We start from the raw sequence: 18,956 nt of genomic DNA on the forward strand, positions 1-18,956 counted from the left end.
CAGGTCTAAGGTTTCCAGCCTAAAAACTTAAACGCTTCATATATCATAACATATAACAAATCATGAACATAAAGTAATCCACATATCCATCAACATAAGAACACATACTTGCACATAATTCATATCATTCTTAACCAAGTAAGACATCTTTCACATATCACGGAATTCATCAATTACATATCACACAACACCCTTATGGTGTTCATATAACCATTCTTCACATACTTATCATATGCATCATCATCATACCATACTTAACTCATCAGATGTACACAATCAATGTAGTCATGCATCTTACACTTAAGCACAAAAGGTGAGATTTACTTACCTTAGGTCCTTAGCTTATTTTAAAATTGCTCAGCAAGAGTCAATCAATCAAATCCATACAAATCCTATTCAAGGCACATCATTTATTAAATTCTATCAAAATCGTAAATATACACTATTGATAGTGTATATTAACAATATCATAAACTATATGAATGATAATAATAATTATTATCAACGTAATACAAATAAATCTTCATATAAAACCATGCTTTAAACCTTGCTCATAAGATAATGTACTCTTATGATAATAATAACAAGAATAATAATTATCGTCTATAAATAAACTTACTTCAATATTAATAACAAAAATACTTCAATAACAATACATATATGAATGTATATATTCAAATAGTCATTTTATAAAAGAAATCATATTTTTAACATAAAGTTGTAATAATCGATATAATGATAATAATATAAATATAAATATTTATATTATTATTAATTAGTCATAATATCAATTCCAGTGATATAATAAATATACTTTATCCAAAATTTACTGGTCTTACAAATATCAATAACTGTAAGAAACAAATACTGATATTATTTTGATATTCAAATATTAACAAAATATTAATATATAAGAATAATTGTTAAATAATAGGTTTACTATAAATCACACTTTTCATATATATATATATATATATGAAACTATATTCTTGATTTACTTAACAAAATAATAACAATAATAATTAAAATTACTTAATCATAAAAATTTCCATATTAATATAAAATCAATTAAATATGTATTTTTATACTTTATTTAATATCTAATATTTTCTAGAAAATTGGACAGCACAACGGCTATAAAGTGGACAATCCCAAAATCAAAACCTGTATAAAAAATACATATAATCCCAGACAGCCAGTAAATTACAGAAAATATTCCATATATCAATAATATATAATTATATACTATAAATACACATAATAACAATTACTCTAATCAATCACAATTAAATCACAATATAGGTCAAAGAAATTATACCACAATGATCGGGTTCCACAATAAGTCAAACGGTGATTTTCTGAAACTCAAAACGTACTTCGGAACCTCGAACATTAAGTTTCGACCGTCGGTCTACGGTGGATCGCGGTGGCTCGTGGTGGGCCCACCACCCAACTATGGTAGATGTAGGAACAAGTTATTGGGTTTTGAAGCCCACAACACGAGGAGCACGATGGTGGTGACGGATCGGCAAACGGATGCCCGAGGTGGCTGAATCGTAACTTTGAAGTCGCGGGGTGGCCGAACTTAAATCGAGTGGTTGAGGCGTTTAATCGGCGAGTGAGCTCTAGATTCCCGCGTAGGACGATAGTTCGGAGGCCTCTGAATCCAACGGTCTAGCGCGTGGCTAAAAGTGGTGGCCGGAAAGTACTCCTGCATCGTCGGCAACAGTAGCACGCAGAGAGAGAGAGAGTTTCTGAGGAGAGAGAGAGAGGGGCTCGGATAAAAAGAAAGGCTGAAGCCTTTTCTTTTCTTTTCTTTTCTTTTTCTTTTTTTTTTTAAATTACACTTGGACCCAAAATACTAAAATTCTTTTCAAATAAGCCCTTTAGCAAAACTTTCTTAATTTTATAAAAATCCCCAATTAAAATTATATGACATTTGGGTCCAATACTTGACTACTCAAGTTTTTCTCTCTTTAATCTCATTAAAACATAAAATGATATTTTAAACACTATTTTTCCATTACTATTTCTTAAATTTGTAAACTTGTACATTTTATGTATTAAAACTCTGATTTATAATAAAAAAAAATGTATAATGAAAATGTTGGATATTACACCAGGCCTCACCCAGCCTCGCACAGTGAGGCGCTCCATGCCACGCGAAGCCTCGCGCACCCAAGGGTCTCGCACCCTCGTACCCTCGCAAGCGCCTCGCACCCACGCATGCCTCATTGCGCACCCGAGGGTCTCGGACCCTCATACCCTTGCAAGCGCCTTGCACCCACGCATGCCTCGCCAAGCACCCGAGGGTCTCGCACCCTCACACCAAGGCATGCCACGCCGCGCACCCGAGGGCCTCGCACCCTCATCCCTCACATGCCTGGCCATGAACTCGAGGGTCTCGCACCCTGTCATGCCTCGCCATGCACCTGAGGGTCTCGCACTACGTTGGGCCTCGCACCCTCGCATGCATAACCATCAGGTACAAAGCACCTGTACGTGTACAGGTGCAAGACGTACGACCATGAGGATAACAGAAGCATGACCATGACATCTGTATAACACAAGTAGTGGAGGTACGGATTTGTACAGAAAGTGGAAGCACTACATGCATTCCTCTGACTAGGTACCAGGCCGACACCATGACCTTCTGCCCCACCTCAACCTATGTCACTACTCTGACAATGTACCTATGTACAATCTTGTCCCCAAGGTCCACAATGTATGAGGAGCCATTAGATCTCCAATATAAATAAATCATCACCCCTCCCGAAAAGGGGTTGAAAAATTTTTTGTAGGCTAATGTAACGCCCTGGTTACCCCAGAACCGTTACGGTGAACGGTGAACCAGAAATTTGACCCGCTACCCGAGTCCTTTGGTTAAAAACGTGTTCTAAGTGTTATTAACAGACTAAGGTGAAAAACAACAAAAAGGAAAGGATATGTTTTATTTAATACATAAAATAGTTCATGGGCCCACAAGAACATTTACAAGTTATTTACAACTCAAAAAGTTCATTACTGTTTCAAAAATTACAAACCCGCCGACCTATGCGGCAAAAGAATAGGGTAAACCCCCTAGTTCCTTTGAGAACTCCTTGGCCGTGGTGGTTAAGCGGCCGCATATGTACACATCACCTCCTAAGCTCTCCACTCAGGGCTGGGTGAGCTTTTCTTTCCCTTTACCTGCACCACATAGCACCCATGAGCCAAAGCTCAGCAAGAAAACACAGTATTGCATGTTAACATTATCATTATAATCACACAGAGCTTATAGCTCTTAAACAGATGAGTGAATATCACTTGAGGTTCTAGAAAACCATACTGGGTGACTGACAAGCAAGTCACTAATTTAAACAGAAGAGTGGCTGCTAGGTAAGCCACTAGCCTTAAACAGACAAGAAACTGATAGGTAAGTCTCTAACTTTAAATAGAAGAGTGGCTGCTAGGTAAGCCACTAGCCTTAAACAGACAAGAGACTGATAGGTAAGCCTCTAACCTTAATAGATGAGTGACTGATAGGTAAGTCACACAAGCGCTTATAATATTCATCGACTTGAGGTCGGTCCGACATTAATGCTCTTTGAGTCATCCAATGCAGATATCGATTAGATCTAATCTTTATTGGCTTGCGTTGAACACGCTAAGGCCGACCTGACTTATGAGTCAGCACCGTGTGACCAGTGCCCAGTACCATTGCCAAACCTGACTAATGAGTCACAACTTCACAGTTGATACTGACACCTTTGCCACTTCTGACTAATGAGTCAGTACCATGCACAAGTGAGCAAGATTTTCTAAGCATTCAATAATCAATCCCTGTCCACATTTACACATTCAACATGCCACAAGAATAATCATGCATGTCACATATGGGGTGCAGTTTTCTTACCTCGGGTTCGAGCGAGAAATAATATAAGAACGATCAACCTTTAGATTCCTTAGCAGTTACCTAATCATAACCGATTAGAAACCATCAATAAAGTAAATCAATGAATGGTTCACAATCTAAACCACACTCCCGGGATCAATCCCTCACTCTCGGGACTCTCAATCCACTCAAAAGGGGTAAAGGAACCAACCCCCGAGCCTTAAAATCCATCCCGAGCCCTAAAAATAACTTTCCCTGAAACTGACCTAGCGCCTAGGCGCTGCCAACCAGTGCTTGGGCACTGCCCCAAAAACATAGAGGGCTACTCTCTGCCCTACATAGCACTGGGGCGCTAGGACTGGCGCTGGGGCGCCAACTTCAGACCAGCAACTCCCCTGATTTTCCCTCCTTGCGATTCCCCTTGAAACCAACCTTCCAAACCAACCCCAAACCTCACCAAAACATCCAATTCAACCCCTAAACCTCATCTACATCACCCCCTCACCAAAACCCAATCAATCTTACACAAAAACTCCCATTGATTCCAACTTTTCACATCAAAATTTATAGGCTGAAAACTAAAAGAAAAACAGAGTATAATTTAAAACTCATGGACAATTCCTTACCTCCAGCTGGTTTTGAATCCTCCTTAGTAGATGAACTAAGTCTATAACCTCCAAGCTTTGATTTCCTAGCTTGATACTTCAATTTGGGACCAAAAACTTCAAAGGGAGATAGAGGGAAGATGATGTACGGGAAGAAGAAGCCTTGCTCTGTTTTTGTTCTATATGTTTCTACAGCCAACTTAAACCATGTATATCCTAAGCCAAATGACCCTAATGTCCCTAGGTCATTTAAAGCTTCTAAAGTCTCCCCAAGGGTAAAATCGTCATCTTTCACCTATTTCATTAATCATAATTAACGCTCTCCAATTCCTGCTATTCTCGATATTCTCAAATACCAACAATTCATATCCCGTTACCCTTTTATTCCCGGCAACACTCTAATCATTAAAACATCCCGAGACTCACCCCTAGCCCCGGACTTAAACCTGTTATGACTAAACCGCTACTTAATATTCAAAGATCGTCTCATGCCGAATAGCTCGAACAAATCCACATTATAATGTGGCCCCAACAATATATCACCGACATGCATACAAATATACAATTACGCCCTCAACAAGCCAAATTACCAAAATACCCCTATCATGAAATGTGGACCCACATGCATGCATTTAACATCATATTATAATATAATTCACATAAACATGCATATTATCATTTAATGGCATGATTAAACAAGTATGGCCCTCCCGGCCTACTAATCCAGCCATTAAACCGCATTAGGGATTTTGGGGCATTACAGCTAAGGTTGTTAAGCAATATACAATTTCGACTCCATTGTAGTTCTGCATATCTACTCTTTCAAGTTTTCTCCATCTTCTTCTAAGATACCTTTGGCAATACAATCTTAGTTTTCTAACCTTATATCGTTGACGAGATTTCACCGTCAACAGTTTGGCGCCGTCTGTGGGAAGAACAAGCATCAAGCCAACGTTCTTTCATCACTTCTAGAAAAGAAAGATGCCAAGGCATTCACAATGCTTGCGGCAGCTACAAGACGTTGAGGTTCACCTGAACGGAGAACAAATGAGGGCTTCCATGAAAGACCCTCCTCCGCCTAGGCATGGAGATATGCCGGAGGAATGTCCTCCCCTAGGGGAGGAGAAAAAAGCATCGTCCCCGGCTGTCCAGCTCGACGGAGGTTACTCAAAGCCGCCAGTGTACCCACATCCCCGGTCCCCGGTGGCACCATGCTCAGGCTACCAAGACCCGGGACCCTCGACGTACAGGCCAGGCAAGACTCCCCGAGTACACTCGGTAAGTTCCGGCTCAAGGACTCGCTTCTACAAGAATGAGATTTGCGAGTTGCATAAAAAGACTCGAAGGCTAGAAACCACGATAGAGAACATGCAGGAGGTCTTAAACGACCTCCTGCAAGGAAATTCAAGCATACCCCTTCCTAAGCGTAAAGAGAAGGAGCGTAAAAAAGGGGAAAATAATGTCCCCGCAGTCGATGGGAGAACCCGACTCTCCAGCAGTAAAACTCCCCAGACAAAGTACCATGAGGGACCTAGGCCGACGAAATGCCCATGGGTGCAAAGGCGGAGGGAACACGATGGTTGTAAGAACGAAGCAGAGGTCACCTCAAAAGAGGCACCCCTGGCCTAAGAGAAGAGCTCCATGGGAAGAGGTCAGAAGTAAGAAACGCACCACCCGCACCTCCCCTGAGGAACACAACCAAGGCAAGGGATCAGCCTGAGAACCCGCAAGACTCCTTATGCAAAAAGAGGAGGGAACTAGACATCAAAATGCAGCACCCTCAAGACAAGATTATCACCGCACCTGGGGGGCACAGAGATGATGAAGAATTTGACCATGATTCGCCCTTCACAAGGGAGATCTAGGCTGAGCGAATCACTGCCAACGTCAGAGAGACTCGCATGACTCCATACGAGGGTACCACGGACCCAAAGTATCATTTAGACTACTTCAATAACTTGATTGTTCCTGGCACTCTAGGCCTCGCCCAGCCTCGCATAGCGAGGTGCTCCTTGCCTCGGCCAGCCTTGCACAGCGAGGCACTCCAGGCCTCGCCTAGCCTCACAAAACGAGGCGCTCCATGCCACGTGGAGCCTCGCGCACCCGAGGGTCTCGTACCCTCGCAAGCGCCTCGCACCCACGCATGCCTCGCCGCGCACCTGAGGGTCTCGTACCCTCGTACCCTTGCAAGCGCCTCGCACCCACGCATGCCTCTCCAAGCACCCGAGGGTCTTGCACCCTCGCACCAAGGAATGCCACGCTGGGCACCCGAGGGCCTCGCACCCTCATCCCTCGCATGCCTCGCCATGCACTCGAGGGTCTCACACCCTCGCACCTTGTCATGCCTCGCCATGCACCTGAGGGTCTCACACTACATTGGGCCTCGCACCCTCGCATGCCTCGCATGCATAACCATCAGGTACAAAGCACCTGTACATGTACGGGTGCAGGATGTACGACCATGAGGATGACAGAAGCATGACCATGACATATGTATAACACAAGTAGTGGAGGTACAAATTTGTACAGAAAGTGGAAGCACTACATGCTTGCCTCTTACTAGGTACTAGGCCGACACCATGAACTTCTGCCCCACCACAACCTGTGTCACTACAGTGACAATGTACCTATGTACAATCTTGTCCCCAGGGACCACAATGTATGAGGAGCCATTAGATCTCCAATATAAATAGATCATCACCCCTCCCGAAAAGGGGTTGAGAAATTGTTTGTAGGCTAAGGCTGTTAAGCAATATACAATTTCGACTCCATTGTAGTTCTGCATATCTACTCTTTCAAGTTTTCTCCATCTTCTTCTAAGATACCTTTGGCAATACAGTCTTAGTTTTCTAACCTTATATTGTTGACGAGATTTCACCATCTACAGTTCTCTTGTCTTGGTTTTGTTTGAATCCTTGTTAATTTTTCAATAGATTACAAAATCCTTTGATATGACCTGCCTTTCCACACTGGTAACATGTTCTTGAATCTTTTGCTCTTGATTTAGAATGTGAATGAAATGGTGTATGACTTCTTGATGAGCTTCTCTTTGTTGATCTTCCACGAACAAAGTAAGCTTCATCCTTCTTGGATTCTTTCTCCAACTGAAGTTCAAAGTCTTTGGACTTCAATGCTCCAAGAACTCCCTCTAGTGAAATGGTATCTCTACCATACTTTATTGCATCTTTTACTTCTTTGTATGCCATTGGTAATGAGCACATCAAGACTATTGCTTGGCTTTCCTCATCCACCTTGTGCTTGATATTTGCCAAACCTATAATGATTTCATTGAATTTGTCAATGTTTTCATCTAAAGACATAACATGATTCATTCTAAAACCATAAAGCCTCTCAAGTAAATTAATTTTGTTAGAAACAAAAGGCTTTAAATATAATTGTTCCATCTTATCCCATAATCCCTTTGTCGTATTCTCTGAAGTCAATTTCATTCGTACTCCATTTGATAGGTACATGATTATGGTATAATAGGTCATTTCTTCCATCTCAGCTATTTCCTCAGGTTTCTTATCAGCCAACAACTTATGATCTCCAATAATCTTGGCTACTTTCTAGTGTACCAGAATTCCTTTAAGGCTTTCTCTCCACAATGAAAAATCATTTGTACCATCAAATTTCTCAAGCTCGAACTTGGCCATGGTTGACATAGTCTTCTAGCATGTATTCTTTATCAGTTGTAATGCAGAAGCTCTAGGATCTTGAACTTTCTTCTCCCTTTTGATCGATAACCTAGCTCTGATTTTGTAGGAAATAAAGATAAATTTCCTAGTTCAAGAACCTCAGATGAATCTCAGTGAGCCAACGATGAAACTAAGAACACAATCAGTAATTATCAAACAATTAGAAAACAAAAATCATGAAAGCATAAAGCAACACAAGTATATATACTGGTTCTGAACAAGATCAATGCGATATTGAATTTAATCCAGTTTTAGGAACCGCTATCTCTTCTTTATTAAATCAACGAAATGAGTACAAATCTTCTATCGAGCTTCTTGGAACAATCTTGGAGCTAACACTCTAAACACTCAATCTCATAGGTGTTTTCCTCTCAATCCCTAAGCAAGTACTTTCCCAACAATTGTGCTTCTCAATACAGTTCCCCAAACCCAGCTCTCACAACCTTTCTCAATACTCAATCTTGATTTCCACACTTGAGCTCTCTCTTCTCATCTGGTGTTTCTATTGTTTCGTCTGTATTTCTCTCTATTCTAACAAGTGGAGTCAAGTTGTCCTTTTTATAGCCCAATGACTGAAATAACACTTAAGTTAACAGAGCTGTTATGACAGCTGAGAACCAAACAACCCATTAACAGAATTAGTTGGGATTTGGAGAAACTACTCCCACACAATATATATCACACCAAATAATACCATGCACAAAATCATAAGATTTTTTTTTTGAAAAAAAAAACCATAAGAAGATGAACATTATTAAGAGTGATTATGAAATATAGTTTAAAAAAAAAAGCATCAAGGGCAAATGATGTTCTATCAATTTCAATTTGGAAAAAAAATCAAATAAATCATAGTGTACATACATTCTACTTGGGAAACTCCATAGATTAACCCAAGTCTACCAAATACTAAACATTACCCCCAAATTAATGTTTCTCAAGAAAATAACCCTCTTTGAAAAAAATATCTATAAATGAAAACAAGTTAGGCACTCTTCATCTTCTTCACTTTCTCACTTAGAGCACTCCCAATAGATTATGTATAATAACTACATATGTAAAATATAGCTCAAAATTCACAAAATGACACTATGTATAATAGCTAAGACATTTAACTAAGCTATAGTAACATAAATCATTCTTCACATTTAGCTACATACTATTCATTTTATAAACTTATTTAATTATTTTTTTTACTATTCTCTCATTCTTTCTCTCTCAACATTTTTTTATTTAAATAAATAAATAAATAATATCTAAAACTATAATATTTAAATGTTGTAAAGAGAAATTATAAAGAAACTTATATATGGTGTAATGTAAATGTTTGAGGTAAAATTAAAAAAAAAAAGATTTTAGTGAGATATTTTGAAAAATAGAGTAGAGAAGTTGTTGAGAGCCACACTCCATCGTCTTCACTTCTCTTCTTCAGACAAAGACAAAACCAAGGCCAAAAACCCCTTTCTCCATAGTCATTATCCCCCAAAATATTGGTTTTTCTTTTTCTCTATCGTTGTAAGTAAGCAAATCTTAAACTTTCTTCATTGTCTCTTTATATTAGTTTCTGCATTATTTTCTTCTAAATTAGTGTTTTGCTTCTTCCTCTAGGAGGAGTTGAGGAAGAGGAAGAATGAAGCAGTAAGAAGAGAATGAAGTCGATGGAGTCATGTATGATTCACACATAGTTCACACATAGTTCACACATATTTCACACATGGTTCACACATATTTCATACATGATTTATACATGACTACATGAAACAAAGATAAATCACGTGTGAACTATGTGTTAAATATGTGTGAACCATATGTGAATTATGTGTGAATCATGTGTGAACCAAGTATGAATAGTGAATTATGTGTGAACCATGTGTGAACCATGCGTGAAATATGTGTGAATCATGTGTGAACCAAGTGTGAATCATGTGTAAAATATATGTGAATTATATGTAAACCAAGTGTGAATTATGTATGAACCAAGTTTGAATCTCGTGTTAACGACATGTGAAACAAGCTTTGAACAATGTGTGAATCATATGTGAATTATGTGTGAATCAAGTGTGAATCATGTATGAACCAAGTGTGAATCATGTGTGAAGTATGTGTGAACCAAGTGTAAAGTATGTGTAAACTACGTGTGAAGTATGTGTGAACACAATAACCTTGATCGCAAAAATCAATCAGAAATTCATCATCTCAACATAAAATTCTTTCTTTTCACAAATTTTTTTAACATTCTAGTTCGAAAGTTTCATATAAACTATTACATAAGACACCTATAACCTATAAATAAAAAAACACTTACTCGTTGTCAAATCAAATGTTTCAATCTAATTCAATTTTGGAGATGATTTCTCTTTATTCTAAACAATGGTATGGGTAATAACGACAATTTCCAAAACTTGGTGAGAATAAATGAAATAGTGATGATCTATCCTTGAGGATGATTTTAGTGAGAAGATGTGTTTTTCTTTGGTGAGAGTAAATGGCTATGATGTGGTGGCTGCTAGGTATGTCCAACGAAAAAAGAGAAAAAACCTAATATTCATTAATGGGTATTAATATCATTTTAAGTGCTTATAAAGTTATAAGCATGAGAAACATTAATTAAGAGTTAAGGTTATAATTATAGGGTTAAAATGGGTTAATTAGTTTAGTTACCCTTCTACTTCTATATTATATATATTTTTTAAATAATTAATTTTATGTTTTTCAAAAATAATTTTTTAATGATAAATATTTATTTCAGAAATATAGTTTTAATTTATTTATTATAAAAAATACAAATTTTGAATGTCATGCTAATATATACTTAATATACACTAAATTAATTATAACCATGTGTCAAACATATAATGAGATACAAGTTTCCAATGATTTTCTCAGTCCACCAAATTCTAAAATGATTCATCAACTATAATTTTAGACTCGATAACATAATTATTAACAAATTGAGATAACCTTCTCTGACATAATTACTCACAAAAGAATTGGAGAAAGAATTAAAATAATTAACCATTGGAGTATTGTCATGCGCGTTATCATTTTCAATAATGGAAGGATCTCATTATCATCATCAGTAATCAGTATTATTAGACACAAGAACAACAATTAATAAGTACCACATGAAAAAGTAATTATTACCAACATTTACCATGACAGATTAAGACAGTGGCTACACAACACATGAACATTGCATCTAGTATTATGAGTTTATGACATCAAAAAACAGATAAATTAGGATAGAACTTTAAAAATTGTGATATTTAACTCAAACAAACCTTTTTTCAGTTTCATGTCTTGGACGCATACCCCATCATCAATCAGAATCTCAAAAATAAAATACAAAGGGGGAATTTACAACTCAAGGGCCAAGCAGATCTCTTTTGCATTACATACAATGAAATGAGCATTCACTATAGTTATGTGCAAAGGCTATGGAACAAAATCACTACCCACTTGGTACAAGGAACGGTGGACATAGAAACCAAAAAGATGGGATTCAAAATTGTTAAACACAACTCACGTTTGGCTAGGATTTGTCAAATATCGGCACCAAAATTAAATAACTCCCCATTTGAAATTTCAGAAGCTATATTACTAATGGCCGAGCAATTGATGGGTCTGTCAACTAGGAATTTGTGGTTGCAAGCTCCTCCTGAGAAAAGCAGACATCTTTTCGCTCGTGGCGCGTCCTCGTTCTAGACAATGAAAGTAGTCGTCCACTTTGAACAAAATTAAGCAATAAATAATTAGAACCTTGTGCTACACAAATAGGCAAGATATTCTGAAGACGCATTCAATGAGTACAAATGGAACACTTTTTAACATACAAGCCATTGATTCATTAGTTTATTCTCCTATAGTCCATGATATGCTAAAAATCTCTTGCAAACACGTGAAATAAACTTAAAGCATCACAGGTAATTGGAGTGAAGTAGAGCTCAAGAACAGAAGATAAGATAGTGATGACATTAGTTGTGGATATGTACAGAATGCTTAAAATGAAGATAGGTAAGATATAAAACATAACAATAGCTACCTGCCATTGCACCCTGGGTAACAGATGTGATAATCCCATGTTCTAGAGGTTCATCCTTCACTGGTGCAGATCCTTCTGGACGGACTGAGAGAGCTGTGTTTGGGAAGACAAGATATGCAAAAGCCTTCATTTTCTGCCGTTATGAAACAGAAACACGGTCACGATCAAACTTTCATGCTTGAAGCAAATATAATGCACCAATGATTATGATCAGAACCCCGACCTGATATAAACTAGAGTAAAAGAACTAATACCAAAAGGGAATGCAATGAATCTTAAAAACAAAGTCCATATAATCTAGTTAAAAATAAAGACACCACATTCGATTGAGAGAGATTTTATTTAAAAATATTTAAGTTATAAAGATATAATAAGGAGCTATCTTACATACTAAAAGCTTTCAATATTTTATATCCTCTTCTTTTACTAATACTACCTAACAAATTTTACAAATAAACAAATTATGTAGTAATTGAGAAGTATTGAACCTTGTTGGACACAAATGTGATACACTTACAATTTGTTTTTAACATTATTATATACTGTTTTGTTAAAAAGATCTGATCTATGTCCCTGAATCAATATTCTGGGTATGAGACTTAATGTAATCAACTTAAATATTTGTGAATATAAAATGCAAAAATGCTCTTAAACTAATTGATTTATTGGTAAAATTTGTACAAAAAAATAATAATAATAACCTGCTCTTCCAGCTTGGTGGGGTCGAGTATTACATATCCACTTTCGACCAGACCACAGCATATCGCAACTGTTCAAACATTTATACACAGTCAGCAAACATTCATCAAATGAGGAATAAAGTGAAGAAAATTACAAATCTCATTACCAGCAAGATGTTTTAGAGGAATTCCAGCATCAACAAAAGCAGCACATGCGGCATTTATGGCACAAGGGAGAAGCTATACAGAGATTAGGTCAAGGTACATAAAAAGAAATTAAGATAAAGAGAAAAAATAGGGAAGTTTAAGGTGCAGAATCTTTTTTCAAATGCACAAGAGGACATGGTTGGAATATATATATATATATATATATAAAGATTTCTTATCACTTGCAGAACTAAAAGACAATATATAAGAAAGTAAAGATCAAAATCTGGGTATGTTGGTGGAGATACATAATAGATTTAGAGCTAAAAGGTGGACTTAACCGTCAGAAGAGTTTGAAGTAAAATAAAATTTTCATATAATAATTACTCATTCAGCAGACACAAAGTCTATTCTTAACTAAATGGAAGGATTTTTTATCAAATGATAACTAATAAGTATTTTCTCAACTCTTTGAAGATATTTAGCAGAAATTTGATGTAACTGCAACAAAAACTGTCATTTAAACTATATCACTGTAACTTTCCGGGAATTTTTTTTTGAAGAGAGAAACAAAAAACTATCCCTCAAAATAAAACATTACATTACAAGACAATAAAAGCTAAATTGCACAGTTGAAATCCTGCACTCTAATTTGGATTAGAATAGCTAGAAAGCTATTTAAAATGGTAACCTGTGAAGGATACTGCACCGTCATCATGGACAACCTGCAGCACAAACATATACTGAATATATAAGGAAAACAGCCATTTATAGAAAACAATATTTTTCAAAAGCGATATCAAACCACATCAAAAGGAGAAAAAGAAAATTATACATTCAGTTCATGGATTTGTAGTAGTAAATTTAAAAATGGACTCAGGGAATAGTTATCTGACTAACTTTACCAATTAGAATGAAAGTAGGAATTTTCAATCTTGCCTTGCCTCAAACCCATCTTAGGACTTACTTGATTGCTTAAAATATATATGATGGGCAAAACATAATCTAATACTTGTTCCATTTCATGACACTATCAAATAGATGCAAGAAACTATGAAAACTTTATGAATTATATCAATAAAATTAAAATGACTAGCAAACAAAACAAGAAACTAGCATAACTGTAGAAATAAATCAAAAAGTAATAACAGATGGTAGAAAACATCAAGACTCTTAGATTCTAACAAAATGTTAGGACTTAAATAAGAGAAAATAAATAACTTACTTGTATAATGAGGGATGTTGTTGTATTAGGATTGACGGTTAAAAGGGTTATGCTTTGTAAGGTCCTCTTCAATATCATCTCATACTCCTTTTCCATTTTTCCTAATACATAAAGTATTTCAATACAAGAAGCAATACCAAACTAGGCACTATTCTCAAGGAACAGAATATAACAAGCATGTGTGCAATTCCTCCAAAAAGATTGTTCATTACAAAAAGTTTAATAGAAGCAGAAATTAACTGATTCCAACTTGTGAAGCACCAAACCTAGCTATCACTTGAGTATTAATTCAATCTTTGGTATTCATTAAGAACTGAACATGGCAAAATCCAAAAATTTGGAAAAGTCATTCTTTAATGCTATATTCACCCATAACAAAACAGAGAACTTTCCCTAAGCCATTTTGGATTCACAGGGAAAACTCAAAATATCATTTCTCAATTCACCCTAAAATGAAAAAAAAAAAAGAAAAGAAAAGAAAAATAAGCTGCAAGCTTACCAATCTGCCCAGTTTTAGGTTTCCAAAAAACTTCAATGCAAGCCTTTTCAGGGCTTTCATTCTTCTTAGTTCCTGCTTTAGGTCCATAAACGGCAGCAAGAACTTTGGTATCTCCTATTGTAAAAAAAAAAAAAGAACCCATTAAAGAGCATGATCCAATGTTAAGCATATAATGGCAGAAGGAAAAAAAATCAATATTGAAGACACAAAAAAATGGGAAGAGGAAAAACGAAAAAGATAATACCTTGAGACCAACTGGCAGAGCCATGAGCGCGGTTAAGTACGTTGCGAGAACATGCTAGTGGTCTCAACTGGTTCGGGGTTCGACCATCAATTCTGTCGACTTCCATTGTCCTCTGTTTCCTCTCAGAGGTGGAGAGTTGTTCTAAGGTGAAATGAAGAGTGAAAAATAAATAAAGGGTGGGGTGGAAATGCGAGGAGGAGAGAGAGAGCGAGTGAAGGGCGGCCTCCGGGTAGGATTTTTTGGGGGCAGTGAGAGCAGGGGGCGGCGGCTTGGGGTCCGTAGTAGTGGGTGTGACTGGGGAGGATGAAAGAGAAGTGAGCCAAAGAAATTGATTGTTGTAATTTGAGAGGAGGAGAGTAGCTGAAACAGCATAGGCGATCTCGGGTTGTGATTCAGGGCGGCCAAGACGCAAGGGGGGGCTCGGCCTGTCTCTATTGTAGCCCAACAGAGGTTTGTAGGCCCATAATTGGGCTTAAAAAATAAGGAAATTTTACAAAATTCATCTGAAATATGCGATGACAGAATCAAACAGCTTTTGGGGTTTTTGGTGACACCAAGATTTTTCTACCATGGCCATCTTCTGTTTCTCCTAAGCAGTTAAAGTAAAGACTATAATCCTGTTGTCCTCGACAACCTCTTTGCCTTGCAAGTTTGCATTTTTTTTTGTAAGACTTTTTTATTGTCTTTACTGTAAGCTCATGGGGTAGTCTTTGGTAGGAGGAGTTAAAAGTAATATGATTAACTAGAATATAGTTGTGAGTAAATTTCTGAATTGTTTTTGGTTGTGCATAATAATATTAAGTTAGATTAATCATATCTCTTCTATATAATAAGTATGTAGATAAAGAAATTTTTTTGTTTTAAGGAATTTTTATTTTTTAATGTTAATTTTAACTGAATGTTCTTATATTTAACAGAATAATTGTAATTTGTAAACATCATTTAAACTTAAATAAAATAAATTATCTCAAAAATTAAAATAGGATATTTTTGAAATATTTTACAATGATAATTATTTAAAAATAATAAAATCATACGTTTTGTAACTTAAATAAAATTTAATTAAACTTAAACTCACTTATTAGAATAATATTATATTAAACATATAATATAATTTACTGTCAATTAGCAACAAATTACTTTTTTAAAAAACTAGCAAGAACTTAAATTTAAAATCTACGTATAATATTTAATATTACATTAAATATATAATATATAATCTATTTTTGTCACTCACTATAGACGCTCAATTTTCACCTAAGGTCTGGCCTGGCCTTGCGTGGGTACCGCCTAAGCCTCAAGGGTCCCCCGTGAGCCCTTGCCTTGCCATAGGCCGAAGTGACCAAGTGGCTCCACCTCGCCTAGCATGGCCTCGCCAAGCATGGCCTCACCAAGCATGGCCTCGCCAAGGAGGGCCTCGCCAAGAAGGGCCTCACCAAGCATGGCCTCGCCAAGAAGGGCCTCGCCAAGCATGGCCTCGCCAAGCATGGCCTCACCAAGCATGGCCTCGCCAAGGAGGGCCTCGCCAAGCATGGCCTCGCAAAGCATGGCCTCGCCAAGGAGGGCCTCGCCAAGCATGGCCTCGCCAAGGAGGGCCTCGCCAAGCATGGCCTCGGCAAGCATGGCCTCGCCAAGAAGGACCTCGCCAAGAAGGGCCTCACCAAGCATGGCCTCGCCAAGGAGGGCCTCGCCAAGCATCCTTAGGCGTCTGCCAGGGCCACATGCCTATCGCCCAGACTCGTGAGTGACCTCGGGAGGCTTCAGGCATCTCATGCCAAGGACCCAAGATCTCCACCTCACACCAAGGGTCCCATTCCTTACACCTTGGGATCCCTATGCTTAGGAGATCCAGTACGAGTCGAATGGGACATATTTGTACGACCAAATATTGAGTACGGATACCAGTGCCAGTGAGACTGCTGGGTAAGGATCATGGTCCGTACGTCTACGGCCATAGGTCAGAGCCGACACCACTACCTCCTACGCCACTACGCCTGCCACCACGCATCAGACATGGGTACAGACAAGTAGTGGAGACATCCTCCTGACACCTGTTCCTGTACGGGATGTACGACCACAACCTCTGAAGCCACTCCCCTGACACAGTACATATGTACCACTTGGTCTCCTGGACTACTATGTACCTAAGGCCATTAGAGCCTACTATAAAATGAACTCTAAGACCACCTGAGAGGGGGTTGGAAATTTGACTGCAGCAAAGGCTTGAGTGTGAATGAAAGACTGAATTCTCCATTATTGTTCTATCATTGTTCTTGAGTTATGGTTCAAATTTTTATAGCTTTCCGATTAGTGATCTTGATTTGATAATCTTTCCAACTCGACTTAGTTGACGAGTTCTCACCGTCAACAGTTTGGCGCCGTCTGTGGGAACGTTAGTTTCAAGCTACTGTTCCACCATTGTTTCCGGCAAGAAGAAGATGCCAAGACGCTCAAAGCGACTGAGGGAGCCACGGGAGGTAGAGGTTCACCTGAACGGAGTCCAGCTAAAGGCCTCCATGAAGGACGCTCCTTCACCTAGAGACGTGGAGCCCCCGAAAGACCCTGAGGTTCACGGAGGTGATAGGGTGGCCTCATCACCAGCCGCTCCACCTGGAGGAAGTCCTCCAAGAGCACCACCGGTAAACGCTGACGAGTTCCCTCCCCCAAAACCACCGCAGGCACCGAACTCCGGCCGGCAAGACCCGGGCCCTTCTGCCCGTAGGCATGATAAGCACTCCCGGGTCCACTCCGTGAGCTCGAGTTCGAAATCTCGGTTTTACGAGGAGGAAATACGTGAACTCCACCGTAAGAACCAAAGGTTGGAAACCACCTTGGAAAACATGCAAGAGATCCTGAACGACCTGCTGCAGGGCAAGTCAAGCGTAACCTTGCCTAAGAGGAAGGAGAAGGGCAAGGATGGGGTGGAGACCACTGTACCGGTAGATGATGGGAGAACCCGACATTCAACCAGTAACACCCCCCGAGCAAAGCAACGTGATCACCCTGAACCGCCTAACAGATCCAGAAGCTAGCGCCGAGGACCAATGCAGCCCCTTGCAATGAGGATGAGGTCACCTCCAAAATAGCACCCTCAGACTTACGGGAGGAGCTCAATAAAAAGAGGAAGGGAAAAGGGACCACGCCCCCTGTGGCGCCTCGAGAAGGCAAGGGAAAGGCGGATCTTAACCCGTCCGCTCTGAGGGACACTCTAAGCAAGAGGAGGCAGGACCTGGAAACGGAGATGAGGAGCCTGTGAAGCAAGATCGTCACCGCATCAGGCGGCCAGGTCTTTGAGGAAGAAATCGACCATGAGTCACCCTTCGTCAGGGAGATCCAGGCCATCAGGCTCCCTGCCAACTTTAAAGAGCCCCACATGACCCCCTACGAAGGAGACACGGATCCAAAATATCATCTAGATACATTTAATGACCTGATGAAGCTGAGGGGAATTGGTTGTGGGGCGCGATGTCATTGCTTCGCTGTCACCTTAAGAGTACCTGCCTACAAATGGTTCAGGAGGCTTAGACCGGGGTCCATCCGATCTTGGCAGCAACTTTCTGGCGAATTCCTCCAGCAGCACCACGCCATGCGAGATTACACAATGCCAGGCACCAGCCTCGCCAATGTAAAACAAGGAGAAAATGAGAGTTTGAAGAGCTATATCCACCGGTTCAATATGGAGGCGGCTAAGGTAGGGAGCCTGACCCGCCGAGAGCTGAAAATGGCCATCACCGCTGGAGTACGCCTAGGGAGCAAGTTATGGGATAACATGCTCAAGAGAGAGGTCACAGACTTGGATGATTTCTACGAGCGGGCACAAAAGTATATTCGCGTGGAGGATGGTCACGAAAACCTTAAAGTTGGAAAAGGCCCATCGCCCCCGAAACCTTCTGCCCAGGAAAACCGAAGTCGTGCCAAGAAGAAGGGTGTATATGAGGTAACGAG

At 39.0% G+C, this 18,956-nt stretch overlaps 1 protein-coding gene across 1 annotated transcript; it reads right to left on the bottom strand.

Annotated features, from left to right (window-relative positions):
- Nucleotides 1-11,395: 11,395 nt before the first annotated feature.
- On the bottom strand, nt 11,396-15,591 carry LOC133782098 (exosome complex exonuclease RRP46 homolog). The gene is made up of 8 exons (XM_062221288.1): nt 15,012-15,591; nt 14,768-14,881; nt 14,269-14,369; nt 13,748-13,768; nt 13,064-13,136; nt 12,918-12,985; nt 12,217-12,349; nt 11,396-11,899 (listed from the first exon to the last, which is right to left on the bottom strand). The coding sequence occupies exons 1-8, from the start codon at nt 15,115-15,117 to the stop codon at nt 11,802-11,804; spliced, it is 714 nt and encodes a 237-aa protein (XP_062077272.1). The 5' UTR covers nt 15,118-15,591; the 3' UTR covers nt 11,396-11,801.
- Between the last annotated feature and the right edge of the window lie 3,365 nt (nt 15,592-18,956).

The sequence above is a fragment of the Humulus lupulus genome, chromosome 6 (assembly GCF_963169125.1).
Source record: "Humulus lupulus chromosome 6, drHumLupu1.1, whole genome shotgun sequence".
NCBI classification, from domain to species: domain Eukaryota; kingdom Viridiplantae; phylum Streptophyta; class Magnoliopsida; order Rosales; family Cannabaceae; genus Humulus; species Humulus lupulus.